The 17,752-nt window shown below is 37.7% G+C and overlaps 1 protein-coding gene and 1 pseudogene across 6 annotated transcripts in view; both read left to right on the top strand.

Moving 5' to 3' along the window:
- The window catches only part of NCOA6 (nuclear receptor coactivator 6), a 43,935-nt gene that overhangs the window by 13,130 nt on the left and 13,053 nt on the right, over positions 1 to 17,752 (top strand). For all 6 annotated transcript variants that reach the window (XM_032218262.1, XM_032218261.1, XM_032218260.1 and 3 more), the window contains 7 exons: positions 438 to 593; positions 1,871 to 1,993; positions 3,031 to 3,159; positions 4,265 to 5,116; positions 9,482 to 9,628; positions 10,081 to 11,200; positions 16,949 to 17,070. In XM_032218262.1, coding sequence (XP_032074153.1) covers positions 438 to 593; positions 1,871 to 1,993; positions 3,031 to 3,159; positions 4,265 to 5,116; positions 9,482 to 9,628; positions 10,081 to 11,200; positions 16,949 to 17,070 — 2,649 coding nt within the window. The remainder of the gene's footprint in view (positions 1 to 437; positions 594 to 1,870; positions 1,994 to 3,030; positions 3,160 to 4,264; positions 5,117 to 9,481; positions 9,629 to 10,080; positions 11,201 to 16,948; positions 17,071 to 17,752) is intronic.
- LOC116509214 lies at positions 5,671 to 8,607 on the top strand (annotated as a pseudogene).

The following is a 17,752-nucleotide window of genomic DNA, read 5'->3' as shown; positions in this document are numbered from 1 at the left end:
GGCATGGCTTGGTGGGAATGGCATGACTTGGGCGTGACGGAAGGATACTGTAAAATCTCCATTCCTTCCCCGCTCTAGGGGAAGGTTCCTGCAAAATCCCCATTTCCTCCCGAACAGCTGGGACTCAGAAGGCAGAGAATAGATGGGGATGGGGCCAGTCAGAGGTGATATTTACTGGTTCTCCGAACTAATCAAAATTTCTGCTACCGGTTCTCCAGAACTGGTCAGAACCTGCTGAATACCACCTCTGATTTAGTTGAATGGTTTCTTTTATAAACTAGCGTGGAGTTGCTAAGAGTTTCTCAACGTCTTGCTAATTGTTTTTAGGAAAAAAATATTTGCTTTGGTAACAATGAATAAAAGCTTTCTAACTCCTAATCTCATGTATGTTGGGCTGCAAATCCTCTAATTTATTTTCTTTTTTATTCTGTAACAAGAATCTACCAAGTTAAAATTGAAGAAAGTGGAGCCCTGGAACAGTGTGCGTGTTACTTTTAATATTCCTCGTGAAGCAGCTGAGAGACTAAGAATTCTAGCTCAGAATAACAACCAACAACTTCGTGACTTGGGAATTCTGTCTGTTCAAATTGAAGGTAATTCATTGTGGCTACCTAGTGGCTGGGTTTGAACCATTTAAAGTAATGCAGCTAATTTTATTCTTAATGCATTTTGATTAGCTTTTTAATAATTTAATTAAAACAATAGGACTAAATAATATTTGGGGATGAGCTACTCTCTCCAAGTTCATCCCCCTATCTTTGTTAGCATAATTAATGTCAATGCTAGCTGTGAAACAGGACAGAGTAGCTACATGTCATTTTTGGGATAAATCACTTAATAGGTCCTGAGAACAGTAATAGGAAATGTAATGCTGTAATAATCTTGCTTTCTATGGCAGCTTTCACTCCTTATCCTATATATCCTTTCCCACCTCAATCATCATTTGATTACCATGTTTCCCCGAAAATAAGACAGGGTCTTATTTTCTTTTGACCTCCAAAATATGGCTTGGGCCTTATTATTGGGGGAGGGCTTATTGTTTTGCAGTTACCAGGCGTCTGCTCTCTTGTGAGTGGGCTCCCGAAGAGCCGGGTACAGCCTCAGGGGCGGATGGCTGTGTTGCACTGTTGCAGCAGTACAACACAGCAGCCATGAGGTGACCACGCTCACGAGCAGCCACCCGGCAAAGGCACCAAGCCATGTGAGTGCCTGTTCTCCACCCCTCTGGCTCCCGTGGCTTGGCACCTTCGGAATACCCCTAGGTCAGGGAATGGCGCTCTGCACGGCTGGAGATGGGGGGGTACATGAGTGCTTGTTCTGCTCCCCGTGCGGCTCCCAGCCTCACCATGCCCTAGCCCAGTTCTCCCTGCAGGGCCAGGGCACCACTGCCACTGTCATTCCAGCATGGCTTCTTCTCCGGCTTCCAAACTCTGGAGATCGGCTGGTGAGTCTTCCGGCAGTAGCTGCTCTGGGAGTGTGCTCTATGGTTGTGAACCAGCTGCTGGAAGACTCTCTGTCTACAATTTGCTCTGCTTGAGTGATAAATGAATTATTGGGCAGACCCATTCATTACTGAAAGAAAGGAAAAATGATGTTTTCTCTTCAATTAGGTGAATGGAGAAGCATCTCTAGAAAGTTTGCCTATGCAGCAGAATATCTGCACATAACATGGAATTACAGACCCAAAGTTTATTTCTCCAATGGGCTTTTTTTTTTGGGGGGGGGGGAGGTGAATTGCAAGAAATCAAGCTACTTGTTTCATATTCATATTCGTTTAACCTGTAAGACTTTTGAACTTCTAAAAAAAGCTGCTTTTTTAACTTCCTGCCACATGAAAGCCACATTTATATTCTCTGACTATTGCTCCTAGGTGAAGGTGCCATCAATTTAGCATTAACTCAAAACAAGAGTCAAGATTTAAGGATTAATGGGCCTGTTGGACAAGGCAACACAGTACGGATGGAGACAGGATTTCCTATGCCAGGAAGTCAAGGCAAGTTCAGTTTTTAAAATTTAGATAATCCAGGAAATTTTCAAATACCAAAACTTATTTTACAACTCCAGACTATTTCTGCTTGATATTCTCTTTCAAATTCAAATTGGAATCAAGGTCACATGGATTTGAGTAAGTCAGATTGGATGTGAATTGTGAAGTAGACATTTGATATAAATAAACTGATGCAAGTTTATTTCATGCAGTAAAAATAAAGCATAGCTTGATTACAGAAAAAATATAAGGAAGGAATAAAAAAATCTGGATTTTAGCTTCTATAAAAGAAATACAGGAAAAGATCCCTTTATAAAAAAAATATAAGAGACAGAGAGATGTTCTTTGAAACGTTTAAATCCTATAGGTCTTAAATTACATTAGGAAACATGGATCACTAGTAATTTTTAGGAACAGAAGCACATATATTGTTGATTATGTATTTTGTAATTCCGTTTGTAATAAATAAAGAATATTCATAGATCATGACATAGGTGAAGATATTATTGCTGGTGAAAATCCATTTACTACATTGTAAATGAAAGACATATGGGCTTTTTCTTTCTTTTGTTGATATTCATCAGTTAAGTTGAAATATACTAAAAATAGGAACATCATACATTAATGGTAGAAAGTGGTATTTATGTTTGTGAGATACAGTATTTCTGGGTGTATGGTCTAACAAATACATATAATTGTGGAACTGCTTGGTTGTTCTTTTTCTATTTTTTTTACTTAAATCAGATATGTCCAACCCATGGACTGCATGTGGTCTTGGGCAGCCAGTAATACAACCAAACAAGATTAACTTTACTATGATGTGTTTTATATATATTAACTATATTATATATTTTATATGTGGACCAAATCAATTCCTCTTCACTTGTGTGGCCCAGGCAAGGTTGGACACCCATATTTAGATCCAATAAGAAATGACTCTAAACTATACTTCAGTATCTAAACATTTGAGTGCTGAGTTTTAAGATGTTTATAATTTGATATTTTAATATGATATACAATAAAAAATGTGCTCACATTTCTAGGTTTAATTCGAATAAATAATCCTGGATCTGTGATGATGCAACAGAGTGGGACTGTGGCATCTTCTGTGATGACAAATACAGCTAGCACAGAACTGCAGTCTAGAACAACTCATCCAGCAGCTCAGTCAGGTAATTAATTAACCCCTGCAAATTCTAAATGCCACTGTTTTCCATGTTGGTTAATATCTTCATGGGAAAAAAATGTGTGTTTAATCATTTTCCTGTTTGTATTAATTTAGAACTATTTTGCATGTACAGAAAAGCAATTTTGCTTGAGCAATAGAGCTCCAACGAATTTTTCCAATTGTGTTATCCCATTACAATAACCTCAGGCTATTACATGATACTCAGAAATGCCATGGTAGATGTTTTAGTAGGCTGGGTGGAAGAAAAGCTCATTTCCTGAGCAAAATTCCATTCTGAAACCAGGTTGCACTCTAAACTGATCTTTCACTAAGTTAAAAAAAAGTACAGCAGTGGCAAATCCGTGATAAGAAGGCTCACAAACATTCTCTGCAAAAAAAGGGGTGGAACATCAGAGATGTAAAATCATGTATGCATGGAGAAAATAAACATTTCTTCCCATGTTAAAACATTGATCAGAGTTTAAAGAATGAATTGATTGGAATGGACAAAAGAAAGATTTCTACTACAGCATTCTTAGAAGATATGTCTATGAAGATCATTAATTTTTAGATTCAGTATTAACTTCTGTGCTGAGAGTGATGTCTTCAACTATTAGTCGCAATGAGGTAAAAGTAAAAGAAATATGTCCCAGCTATTTGGAAACACCCCAGAGTATCTAATTGGCAATCGAGAGAAACAAAATTTGGACTAAAATTGATCTTGGTTTAAGCAGAGTTGTATTTATGTTCTTCCCAAATGCAGTGTTGTACATCTGTGTCATCCCTAAATTTACACAGCTAGAAATTATGGGTCCAAAATTTGGAAGAAACCAGGTTGAAGAAGATATTTCCTAAAGCTGCTGTCTATTTTTATGAGTAGAGTGAGCATCTGCTTCTGAATTTTCAAATATTTGTATACATTTTATATCATTGCTAACCTCTGACCCCCTAAAATTTCAGCAAAAAATTACTGAAGAATGCTTCTGTAGAGGCAATTTATATAGAAGAAGATTGAATATGCTTGTTCCTCTGAGTAATCATATACATTTCTTCTGTTGCTACTTTTATGGAACTAGGTACCAACACATTTTCTTTCTTTTCCCCTGTAGATACAGCTAATCCACTTTTATCAAGCCTCACTATCCAGCAGCAGAATCATCCGTCTGGATCTATGGTGCCTCAGCTCCATTCTGTACAATCCGTTCCTGTTAATAGGCAAATAAATCCAGGTAACTTTCAGCAGATGCAAGCTCAGCAGCAGATTCAGCCACAGCAACAACTGCATCCACGCCCTCCCCCTCCTCAACAACAGCAGCAGCAGCAGCAACAACAACAGGGCATTCGACCTTCATTTACAACCCTAGCTCAAGTTCCAGTTCCTCCTCCTGGTTGGAACCAGGTACCCTCTGGAACATCTCAACTTCCTCCATCCCAAGGAACAATGAGTGCATTGACAGTTAACCAGGCTTGGAAAAAGACCCCTTTGCCTGGGCAAATGCAGCAGCAAATCCAAACCAGACCCTCATTAGCAACAGTACAGACACCCTCTCACCCTCCACCCCCATATCCCTTTGGAAGCCAACAAGCTTCTCAAGCACATACAAACTTTTCTCAGATGAGCAACTCTGCCCAATTTACTGCTCCTCAAATGAAGAGTCTTCAGGGAGGACCCTCACGGGTTCCTACTCCACTACAACAGCCCCACCTGTCCAGCAAGTCTCCTGCATCCTCTCCATCATCTTTTCAGCAGGGTTCTCCTGCCTCTTCACCAACAGTTAATCAAGCACAGCAGCAGATGGGACCAAGGCTCCCCCAAGCTAATACTCTCCCCCAGGGATTCCAACAGTCTGTAAATTCTCCTGGTCGTAACCCTATGGTACAGCAGGGAAATGTACCTTCTAATTTCATGGTGATGCAGCAGCAAAACCAGGGTCCACAGGGTTTGCATCCTGGACTTGGTGGTAAGTTGTTCTATTTAGGAAAAATGCTTGTTTATTTTTATAGTAAATTGATTCGTTGTAACTTCATCTGAATTTACTTCTATCATAAGGCATTATATATATGAATAAAATACCAGAGGTATACCTGTGGAAGTTGTATTGCATCTGCACAACAGATAGATGATGGATTTAAGATGATCTTTACCTCAAAGGAAAATCTCATAAATTGTGGTTGAACTGCGCAGATGTTTAGTCTGGTGCTAAACATAAGGGTACTTTTGTTTTTAAACATGGTTTTATCACGTGTTGTGAACCACCTAGAGTTATTATATGAATTCTGTAAAGAAACCCCTGAATATTATGTAATGTCTAATTTCCATGCCTTATCAACTTAGAGTTGCCAACTCCAGGTTAAAGCAGTCCTGGACATTTTTCCCTCTGTCAACTAATGTGCATGTGTGGGATACAATCCCACCTATCCAGTGTTAGGCTAGTGTGCAAAAATTAAGAATGCTTTCAGAAAAAGAAATGTTAATAGTTTATCAATTAACAAAATGGAAGATAAATGAAAAGAATCCTAATCAAATTAATAGTTGGTGTAACCACTCTTTGCTTTCAAAACAGCATCAATTCTTACACTAGCACAAACTCAGGGATTTTGTATGATTAGAGGCAGGTAGTATGATTAACCAATTATATCAAGCAGGTGCTAATGATCATGAATTTTATACATAGGTTGCAATATATAGGTTCAATAACTGAAACAGAAACGGCTGTGTAGGAGGCTTAAAACTGGGTTAGGAACAACCAAACTCTGCTACTAAGATGAAGTTGTGGAAGACAGTTTCATATCGCAGCTCATAAACCATGGCAAAACAGCACATGGCTCAGACACAAGGTAGTTATATTGCAGCAGCAAGGTCTCTCCTAGGCAAAGACTTCAAAGCAGACCGGAGTTTCAAGATGTGCTTTTCAAGCTCTTTTGAAATAGCATAAAGAAACAAGCAATGTTGAGGACCATAGGTGCAGTACTCAGCCAAAGAAACTTAATGCAGCAGATTAAAGACACATCATGCTTACTTCCCTTTGACATCAGAAGATATCCTACAGTGCCATCAGCACAGAGATGGCAGAACTCAGTGTGATCCAGGTACACCTAACTACTGTCCAGAGAAGTTTGGCCAGAAGTGGTCTTCATGGAAGAATTGCAGTCAAAAAACCATATCTCTGATGTGGAAACAAGGTTAAGCAACTCAACTATGCATGAAAACATAGGAACTGGCATGCAGAAAAATAGCAGCAGGTGCTCTGCACTGATGAGTCAAAATTTGAAATATTTGGCTGTAGCAAGGGGAAATTTGTTCACCAAAGACCTGGAAAGTAGCCTTTCACCCTGGCCAGGTTGGGAGCCTCGCAGTCGTTCTGGGTGGCCAGGGAAGCTTGGGCATATGCACCACCTACTGTCTGCCCACCCACCTGGGTGCACCTGGGCTTCTGCAGCTGCAGCTTTTGAGACGGGACATCCACATGGAGCCTGTCAGGCTTCCCAATGAAGCTGCCTTCCACACCTTCCAGGCAGAGTGTGAGACGGAGCTGTGCCAGCTGAGCTGCCACAACTGGGATGGCATTGCCGTTTGGGGGCAGCTGCCTCCCCAGGGAGACTTCATTATGCACCGCATTAAGGGCTATGTGAACATGCCAGATGTATCAGCTGAGACTGTATTTGATGTCCTCCATGACACCAAATACAGGAAGAAGTGGGACTTGAATGTTACAGAAACCTATGAGATCACCCGGTTCTCTGACAACAGTGATGTGGGATACTATTCCTGGAAGTGCCCCAAACCTTTAAAGAACAGAGACGTGGTCACCTTGAGGTCCTGGCGAGTCTTGGATAAGTTGTATGCAATCTTCAAATTCTCTTGTCAAGCACCAGAAATACCCTCCCCACAAGGACGTTTAGGTGGATACCTGGTGCAACCAACTGGATCTAGCAGCTGCTGCTTGACTTAGTTGGCCCAGGTAGACCCAAAAGGATCCCTGCCTAAGTGGGTTGTGAATAAAGCTTCTCAGTACCTGGCGCCAAACCTTATGAAGAAAATGTACAAAGCTTGTCTGAAGTATCCTTCCTGGAAGCAGTAACACAACGCAGGCAAAAAACCTTGGTTGAATCCCAAGTAGAGCCTTCTTCCCATAAGGCCTCTGTCTGAACTGTCTCTCCAACATGCCTCCTCACTGGAGAACATTGATGAAAGAAGTTTAATGGAAGCCAAGGAAGAGAAGGGAGACATCAGCTGTTCAGAGAATTGATGCCAATTTGACTTTTGCTCACTTTTGAGACCAGCACTCAGTGGCCAGATGGCTTACCCTGTTGGTTTTACAATAAAGAACTGAAGAGTGGTACAATAATGAGTGTCTGCAGACCACAGTGAAGCATGGTGGGAGTTCCTTGCAAGTTTGGGACTGCATTTCTGCAAATGGAGTTAGAGATTTTGTCAGGATTAACATTGTCCTCAATGCTGAGAAATACAGGAAGATACTTATCTATCATGCCATATCATCAGGAAGGTGTGTGATTGGCTCCAAATTTATTCTGCAGCAAGTCAATGGCCCAAACATACAGTCAATGTCATTAAGAACTATATCATAAAGAAGAACATCCTTGGAAGGGATGGTTTGGCCTTCATAGAGCCCTGATCTCAACATTGAGTCTATTTGGTATTTCATGAAGCGACAGAAGGATTTAAGGCAGCCTACCTCCACAGAAGATCTGTGGTTAGTTCTCCAAAATGTTTGGAACATTCTCCAAAACTTTCAGTTCTCCAAAATGAAAGAACATTTTCTTCATTTTGAAGAAAGTTTTTCCTTCAAAAACTGCAAGTGTACCTAGAAGAATTGTTGTTTTTAAGGAAAAGTGGTCATACCAAATATTGCTTTGATTTGGATTTCACTTCTGTCCATTTACTTTCCATTTTGTTAATTGATAAAAATAAACTATAATACTTCTATTTCTGAAAGCAACCTTAATTTACGGCATTTTTGCACAACTGCCTAAAACTTTTGCACAGGTGTGTGTGAGGGTGTGTATGTCTGTCTGTACACACTATGCATACTAATCAGAAGATGTGCCAAAAAGATGCAGGACTAGGACAAAAATTATATTAATCATGTAAATTAATATTAATTGAATTAATAAATACTAAAAATAAAATAAAATTAATATCCTATAAAACAACAATCTGTTGTGTAATTAATGGAATACACACACACACGCACGCATCCAATTTGTCTCTCATTTGCATTTCACAATGGATTTTATGTGCATTTTTAAAGCCCTTTATTTTTTAAGAGAAAGGAGCATCTGTTTTGTGAATGTGGGTCTTTGCTACTTTAAAGTAACTTTTTTGGGAGGGGGGGGGATTAGTCTTCCTTAACTTCTTGATTGTATGCCATCAAGTTGGTGTCAACTTTTACAGGCCACGTAGCTAGATTTTTTTTTCATAGCCATCTGTTGTATATATTCCACAGCTTGACGTGATTGACACAAAAGCTTTTCTGTAATTAATGAAGCATATATTGACTTCTTTTTTATATGCTTTGGCTTTTTCAATTATCCAGTGTGCATTAGTAATAGCATCAGATGTTCCTTGGGGTTTTTTTAAGGCCAGTTTGACCATCTGACATCTCCTTTTCCATTTAAGGCTTTGATCTGTTTTTGATTATTTTAGGCATTTTGCTGGCATGTGAAATTTGGAATTTTGTATGATGTTTTACATATTGTTAAGTCTCCTCATTTTTTGGGAATTGGAATGTAGTTTGAATTCTTTCAATCTGTTGAACACTGTATGCTGACATAATTTAATTAGACTGATTGTGTCATCAGTTCCTGTCACCTTCCAACCAGAGGGCTGGTTTAATTATCTTCTAGTATTAGAACTTGTTGTAAGTAGGAAATTTCTTTTACATGTGAGATTTGAATCCCCTTCTGTGTTCAGAGATCTTTTAGAATAATTTCTTTATTTTCCATCATCTAATTTCATCTTCAGCCTCTTTACACATGTTGTGTAGTACTACGTATTGCTTTTTCCAGCATCTCCTTGAAACTCTTTTCTGCCTTACAGATATATATAAATGTGTATTATATTTTCTAATGGGATTGTGATAATTCACATTCTTTCTATATATCTTAATATGTTGAACCCGCTATCTAGTTTTTCTTTCAACACTAAAAGCAATTATTGTTACTTGTTAAATTTTTGTTTGACAGATATTGCTTTTCATAGCTTACCTTCCAGATGCCTTTTTATTCTGTTTCATCTCTTAGTATTAGAATATATTGGTTAATATTAATAAAAATCTTCAACTAAACATTTTTTTTCTGTCCAGGAATGCCCAAACGTCTTCCAACTGGCTTTACTACAGGGCAACCAAATCAAAATTTCATGCAAAATCAGGTGCCTTCTACAGCACCAGGGACATCTGCAAATGGTGGCACAACCCAACTGCAAGCAAGTCAAAGTGTGCAGCATACAGGTCTGTTACCTTTTTTTGGATTACTCCTTTGTTTTCTAGAGAGTGGCAGCTACTACAGTAATGAAGACGTAGTTTTAGCTATGGTTGTCTGTGACTAAAAGCCATTTACAGTTGTAAACAATACAACATTTTGTAGTACATAATTATAACTGTCAACTTATAAAGTAAAGGAGATAAATGCAAAGAATTCATTGTTTCATTGCATTCTGTTATTTGGTTTTATATATGCATATTTTCTTTTTCCCCAGTTGACGAATCTCTTGCATTTTAAAGCTGCTTATTTTCATTTTGTGTTATTAGCACAAATATTAGTATTAAATAAATATTAGAGATATATTTTATTTCAATCCTCCTACTATATATTTTAGATCTTGCTACTTTAGCAGTATGATATTGAATAGATATTGTTTTTTATGTAGTTGTATTAATTCAGTTTGAATATGATTTTTAAGGTGGTCAAGGAAATGGTCCTCCCCAGAATCAATTACAAGTTCAGCATGGCCCATCAAACATGATGCCGACCAACTTAATTGGACTTCATGGGAATGTAAACAGTCAACAGACAAATGCCAATGGAGTGCCACAAGTTAATATAAGCAACATGCAGGGACAACCTCCACAAGGACCACAATCTCAGTTAATGGGCATGCATCAACAAATAATATCATCTCAAGGACAGATGGTTAACATACAGCCTCAGGGGTCTCTAAATCCTCAAAATCAGATGATACTTTCTAGAGCTCAACTCATGCCACAAGGCCAGATGATGGTAGCTTCTCAAAATCAAAATCTTGGTCCATCACAGCAAAAGATGACTCCACCCAAACAGATGATTCCCCAACAAGGCCAACAAATGATGGGTGCACATAATCAGATTATGGGACCTCAAGGCCAGGTGCTGCTGCAGCAAAATTCAATGATGGAGCAGATGATGACCAATCAAATGCAAGGAAATAAACAGCCCTTCAATGCTCAAAGCCAGTCTAATGTTATGACGGGGCCAGCTCAGATGATGAGAGGACCAACTCCCAATTTGCAGGGAAATATGGTGCAGTTCACAGGGCAGATGATGACTCAGCAGAGCTCTGTAAATAGTAATCCTTCTCAGGTAATGGGGATTCAGGGACAAGTTTTGAGGCCTACAGGACCTGGCCCTCATATGTCTCAACAGCTGGGTGATACCACCACTACATCCAACAGTGATGTGAACTTGACACAAATGCTACCTGAAGTTTCTATGCAACAAGGAAACATAGTACCTCCACACTTGCAAGGGATGCAGGGAAACAGCAACGCACCAGGAAGCCAATTTGCTGGACATGGGATGTCTTTCAATGCCCCTTTTAGTGGAACCCAAAATGGGAATCAGATTTCCTGTGCACAAAATCCAGGTTTTCCTGTCAATAAAGATGTCACATTGACAAGTCCATTGTTGGTAAACTTGCTGCAGAGTGATATATCCGCAGGACATTTTGGTGTGAACAACAAACAAAACAATCAAAATGCCAATAAACCGAAGAAGAAAAAGCCTCCAAGAAAGAAGAAAAATAATCAGCAAGCAGAACAAATTAAGTAGGTTTAACATTTTTGTTTCCTACACAAAGTTTATTTGTCAGTTGAACATAGTATTGTTTGCGCTGTTTTAAGCATTTTTAAATATCAAAGCAATAACAGTTTTGTGATAAACATATTTAAGGATTGAATAAATAATTAAGAACAATTTGTACATTTATGTTAGTTGTTAAACTCAATAATGTGTGCCATAAATGTTGCCTCATTCCAGAGGCAAATTCCTTTTTATGATAGAAGAGTGATTCAGAAGCAATCACAAAAAGAAATACAAAGGAAAGTCTTAAGTTATCCAAAATTAATATATGTTTGTATTTCAAACATCTTCATTATTTAGGATTTCACTTTGGTATTTCAGACAATGAGAGAAGATAATTGAACCTAATAATGGAGATACTTGCTTTGTATAAAATAATAAGTATAAACATTTAAATCAAAATGCACTCACCAATATTAGATCACACTTATCCAATATTCTTTTTTAATTTTTCCCCAAATATATCATTATTATTATGACTTTCATCAAAATATTTAAAAATCAGAGTAGTTTACAAAGTAAAGTAAACAACAGAAAACAAAAGTAAAAATATTGTGCAATTCTGCAAACAATTCAGCAGCAACTTCTGCAAGACTAGAATAGATTTTTACATTAATAAATAATATGCAGCTTTCTTTTTGATCTGAAAAAAACTGATAGGCCAAGTCAAGCTAACTAACTAAAAACAGCATTGTGGCATTAAGTTGGGTTAAATGTGTAGTAATACGTGTAGGATTTTGATGGGACAAATATGGGACAGTAATAGCTTGCTTGTTAGTGCTTTGAGATTAGAGTAACAGAAATATGTAAACATTTTAGTTTTACATTTTCTGCTAATTTACATTGACTAGTAGATTTACTCTCCCTTGGTTAATAACTTACAAGGTTCATTTAAGATCTACCACACCAATAACAAAAATCGTTCTTATCCACATATATTTACTGTATCCAAAGTGCTAGTTTGGATGCTGGCTGACACAGCAGTTGTATTATATTGTATATAATTTCCTCATTTAGTACAACATAAATTTCCAATTTTATATGTACAAATGGAATTAGGTTTGAGGCAGAGTTTAGACAAATTGACTGATTTCCTACAAATTTAATTTTCTAATGAAGTTGGGGAAATTGGTATTAGGCAAATCATGGATATAGTCATACCTTTTAATAAGCTGACTACCTCCAATTTTATGTGTGCAAACCTGAAAGGCCATTCTGCAGATTTTGTTACACCATTATCTACTGTATATGAAATTGCTGGACCTGCTCATTGCGCTATTCTTTTTGAAGACTTAGTATGTCATACCATAATGATTCACTTCAAAGGTCTCTGCATTGAAAGATGTATCGACTATTATCAATGTTTGTTGAAAGACGATAGAAAATAAAAATTGAAAATATAATTAGCAAAAAGTTAGATTCTAACTTTATTAGAAGTTTTTTTTAACCGAATCATTGGAAAATTTTGATATGAAAGGCTATTGTATTTTTTATAAGTAGTTTGTTGATCTTTTTAATGGGCAGAATTGTAAAAAGCAGTCCTTAAAGGCAGCAATTCTTAATCTTTTTGTCCCATGGATGCATTCGAGAATCTAATGAAACATACTGGACTCTTCTCAGAAAAATGTTTAAATGCATAAAAGAAACTACATAGATATAAATTGTATTAGAAAAGAAATCAGTTATTCTTCGATACAATCTTTTTCTTCGTTCCCCATTCCCTCCAGTCAATTTATGAAATATGGAGATAGGTTGGGAAGTTAGGGACAACAGACTGAGACTGAACCCTAGCAAAGCTGAGTGGTTTTGGTTTGGGTGCATGGAGCCTCAGGATTCAAGTGTTTGTCACCCTTAGTTTTGGATGGGGTTGCACTAATCTATTCTGACCCAATTCGCAACCTAGGAGTTCTTCTGGACTCATGTCTTCTGCTCAAAGAACAGGTGACAGGTGTGACTAGGAGGGTTTTAACACAGCTCCAGTTTGTGTATTAGTTCCTGCCTTTCCTGGATCATAACTCTCTGTGCTCAGTTACTCAAGCCATGGTGATCTCTCACCTGGACTACTGCAGTGCACTCTACATGGGGTTACCCTTGAAGTCCATTTGGAAGGTTCATCTGCTGCAAAGTGCAACAATGAGAGCAGTCTTTGAGCCCCATAGGATGATCCTTATTTACACCTTTTCTCTGCAAATTTCACTGGCTAACGAGCTGCTTCGAAGTGCAGTTCAAGGTGTTGGTAATGGCGGTCAGGCTATCTGATGAACTGCCTCATCCCACTAGGACAAGACTGTCCTACTTGTATCAGCAGAGAAGCCTACTTTGGATCCAGAAGAAGAACCTTCTCTGCTGCAGCAGTTGCCCTTTGAAACATCTTACCATCTAAGATAAGATCAGCCCCACCCTCCTATCTTTCCACAAGAGCCTGAAGACATGGCTCTCCTAGTTGGCCTGGGGACCAAATGAGGAGTTCCATACTGGAAGTGGCTGCTAGATTGATAGCAGATTCTACCTCTCTTCCCCTACCCCCACCCTTGCTCTCTGCCCTCCACCCATCCATCTTTTTGATTATTATATTGATGTATTTATTCCCATTGTGTTTCTTTCTCATTGTTTTTCTTATTGTTCTATTATTTTACATCTGTTCTATTTGTATTTTCATTTTCCTTCATTTTTATTGTAAGCACCTAGAGTAGTCCCATGGTGAGATAGGCAACAAGTAAATGTAACAAACAAATAAGCATTCATTCTTCTAATGGAAAAGCACCAGTAGATACAAGTAAATCCTCTGTCTGCACGAACTAATTAAACACTCTGAAATACTGATTGTAGTAAGAACGAACCAATTCAAGTCACATTCTGATATACATTTATTCAAAAATTCCATTAAATTCAACTGGTTTATTACGTGGAATAGTAGATTTTAATCTCAATGAGCCTTTTAAAATGAGAGTTTTAGTGACTGAATACTAAAATGATTCCAGCCAGGATTTAGCTGGTCACAGTTGTTAACTTGATGGTTTTATTTTGGAGTAATTTAAGTTTTAGAACATGCTTCACAGATATAATGCATTGCAGTCATCCATCCAATAACACAAAAAACGAATAACTACTGTTAAATGACCTCTGTTCAAAAAATATCACAGTTAGTATATCAAATCTTCTACTCACTAGCATTTCTTACATCTCCAGAAATTTTCATGAAAGCAAGAGCATGCCCAGACTCCATACTTGATTTTTAAAGGGAAATTTAATGCCATATTAATCTAAATACTATTTCAGAGCATTTATGAACAAGAACATCTGATTTCAAGTAGCCTGGTAAGAAGGAAAGAAAATAAAAATCCCCTAATATGATGATGATCACATTATGTTCATAATATTATGATTTATTAGCTGCAGGTGAATTAATAAATGTAAGGCTGTATTAGTTCCACCATGAGATTATTAATTAGGAAATAATATTGTGATCTAAGATCTATCTTAGTTGTAGAATTTCAGCATACATTTATATATAGAAAATGCATAAGCTGTTCTATTTAGTCAGAATTGAGAAAATAAATAGAAATGCATACAAGAGAGTTTGGGCTGCTAGTATCTGGAAGGAATGAATGGGTCATTGTCCTGAACTATAAAGAAAAAAATTGAAAAAAGGTTGAAGTATTAATGGTTCCTATTGCATTGTAGTGATAGGATTCAAAACACATTATTTGTGGTCCTCAACTTAAAACCAGTCACATAACGACTGTTCAAAAATATGACAGACCTCCCCAGAGGAGTTGATGACCCGATTTTGAAGTTCTGACTGTTATGCCCCCATCCCACAGTCACATGATCACATTCTTGGCACTTGACAACCAGCCTTCATTTACAACTGTTCAGCCTCTGTTGGCCACATAACATCAGTATTTTTTTTAATGGAAACCAGCCTTTACGTTAGAAGAACAATCCATGCAATTTAGATTTAATTTTCTACCTGTTTCAAGAGTATTTTGTCACAAAAGTTAATATGTCTGTTAAACTAGCTACTATATTTACCTAACCCTTTTAGTAATACCTACATTTCAAAACTATGCCTAGCCTCAAACGTTAAAGTATAGCTATATAGTAGTCTTTCTCAACTTTTTTACTCTGGAGCAATCTTTGAAAGGAATCTCAATGTAAAAATAGCAAAAAATATAAAGACTTTACAGTGCAATTCACATCTAATCTATGTAATCCATGTTTTATAACATTTAAAACAAGAGCAAAGTGCCATAATGAGGTGCTGAAAGTTAAAAAAAATACCATATTTTTGGAGTATAAGATGCACCAAGATTTTGAAGTGGCAAATTAAAAAAAAACATTTTTGCACTCTGCAGGCCTCCCAAAAACGGCCCACTTTTTCCAAAAATAGGCACTTTTTTATCCAAAAAAAGGGCATGAATAGCCTTTAGGAGGCTTATAGGTGCTCCTGGGAGCTGGGGGGGCACATTTGAGGAAAAATTGGCCCCTTTTCCACTCATTTCTGCACTCCCCAGTCCCCAGGAGCACTCTGAAAGCTACCTAGAGGCTATGTACGGCCATTTTGGTGAAGGGGCAGGGTTTCGGGAGACAAAAAATGCTGTATTCAGTGTATAAGATGCATCCAGATTTTCAGCCTCTTTTTTGAGGGAAAAAGGTGTGTCTTATACTCTGAAAAATACGGTAATGATTTCCCCCCCCCCCCCAATCATGAGCTCTTGCAAAACCCCTAGTGACCTCTTGTGGAAGACCTGCTATAAGGTATAGCAATAACTAGCAACTCAGAAATAGATGTCATCCTCACCCATTCAGAAGAAACAATGACAGTGTCCTGCCTATTGACTTTTGCCACCAAGAAACAAAAAAATATAAACTGTACATAAAATGATTTGCCTACCCTAATATATAGGGTGGCCTTTGCTTTGTTTTGTTCGTTCATTTTTTATTTTGTACTTTTAGCCAGTCCTGGCAATTTCCTGGACTAGTCTCTAGATTTTTCTTGGCAAGGTTTTTTGGAAGTGACTTTTCGTTGTCTTCTTCTTAGGACTGAAAGAGATTGATTAAAGGTCACCCAGCTGGCTTCTTGCCCAAAGCAGAACTAGATTTCATGGTCCCATGGGTTTTAGCCTGATGCCTTAATCACTATACCAAACTGGTTCTCATAGTGGTATATGGGCTATGTTAATTAGGAGAAAGGGGATTTGGTTTGAAGAAAAAATAATATAGTGGAAGTTTAAGGGAAGTATGTGAAAAATTACTTTTGCAATCTTATGTTGAATGAACCAAAGTTATAAAGAGAATATCCTGAACTGCATTAACAACAGCTAGGCAAAGATGACATTTCTTGAATCTAATAAGAAATCAATTATAATTAATTAATGATGTCCTTTTTATTGTCGTATCTTTAAATTAATGTTGACTTCTGGCAACTGCCTGAACTAGTCCTAATTCTTGGCAAGATTTTCAGAAGTGCCATTTTCTTCTTCCTAGGGCTGAGAAAGAGTAATTGGCCTAAGTCACCCAGTTGGCTTCATGCCTAAGATGGGACTAGAACTCATGATCTCCTGGTTTGTAGCCTTGCGCCTGAAGCCATTACATCAAAATGGCTCTTGCTAAGGTTTAAAAAGATATATTTCTATATTGATGAGCATATAATGTATTAATAAAATTAATAGTATTACATTTGCATTAGTCATGCATGTTTCTGTCCTTAGTGCTTCAGAATCACGCCCAGTTGGCCTTGAAGAAGTGGAGCAGCCACCATTGCCAGGAGAGCAAGGTATAAATTTGGATAACAATGGACATAAACTTTCGGACTTCACAAATAGGCCAACAGGTAATAAATGCATTTTTAAAAATGTTGTTTATATAAACCTAACATCTTTGCAACACCATTATACTTCTTTTACATATCCATTGTGTTTCCTTTTTCTGTACATGTAAATTGTATATATGTAAAACGTGTGTGTGTGTGTGTGTGTGTGTGTGTGTGTGTGTGTGTGTATATAGATTTTACAACCCCCGGTATGCCCAAATATGGGAGGAAGATCACTACTTCCATTCTCTGTCCTTCGGCTCATCACAAGAGACCATCCAGACAGATTTATTTATCAGCACAAATATAATATATATATATGTTATATTTGTTTATATATATATATATATATGTAGGTCTCTAGTTGTTCGGGTTTTCTCCCGCGTAGAATTGGAGATGTCTTGGTGACGTTTCGACGAAGTCTCATTCGTCATCTTCAGGCTGCTTCAGACTACTTCAGGCTTGGTGTTTCCAGAGAAACACTGGAACACTTTCTCTGGAAACACCAAGCCTGAAGTAGTCTGAAGCAGCCTGAAGATGACGAATGAGACTTCGTCGAAACGTCGCCAAGACATCTCCAATTCTATGCGGGAGAAAACCCGAACAACTAGAGACCTACATACTAACACCCGCGAAAACATCAGAAAACACACACACACACACACACGTATATATATATGTGTGTGTGTGTGTGTGTTTTTTA

This window comes from Thamnophis elegans, chromosome 5, assembly GCF_009769535.1.
Source record: "Thamnophis elegans isolate rThaEle1 chromosome 5, rThaEle1.pri, whole genome shotgun sequence".
Lineage (NCBI taxonomy): Eukaryota > Metazoa > Chordata > Lepidosauria > Squamata > Colubridae > Thamnophis > Thamnophis elegans.
This window is presented reverse-complemented; position numbering and strand designations above follow the sequence as displayed.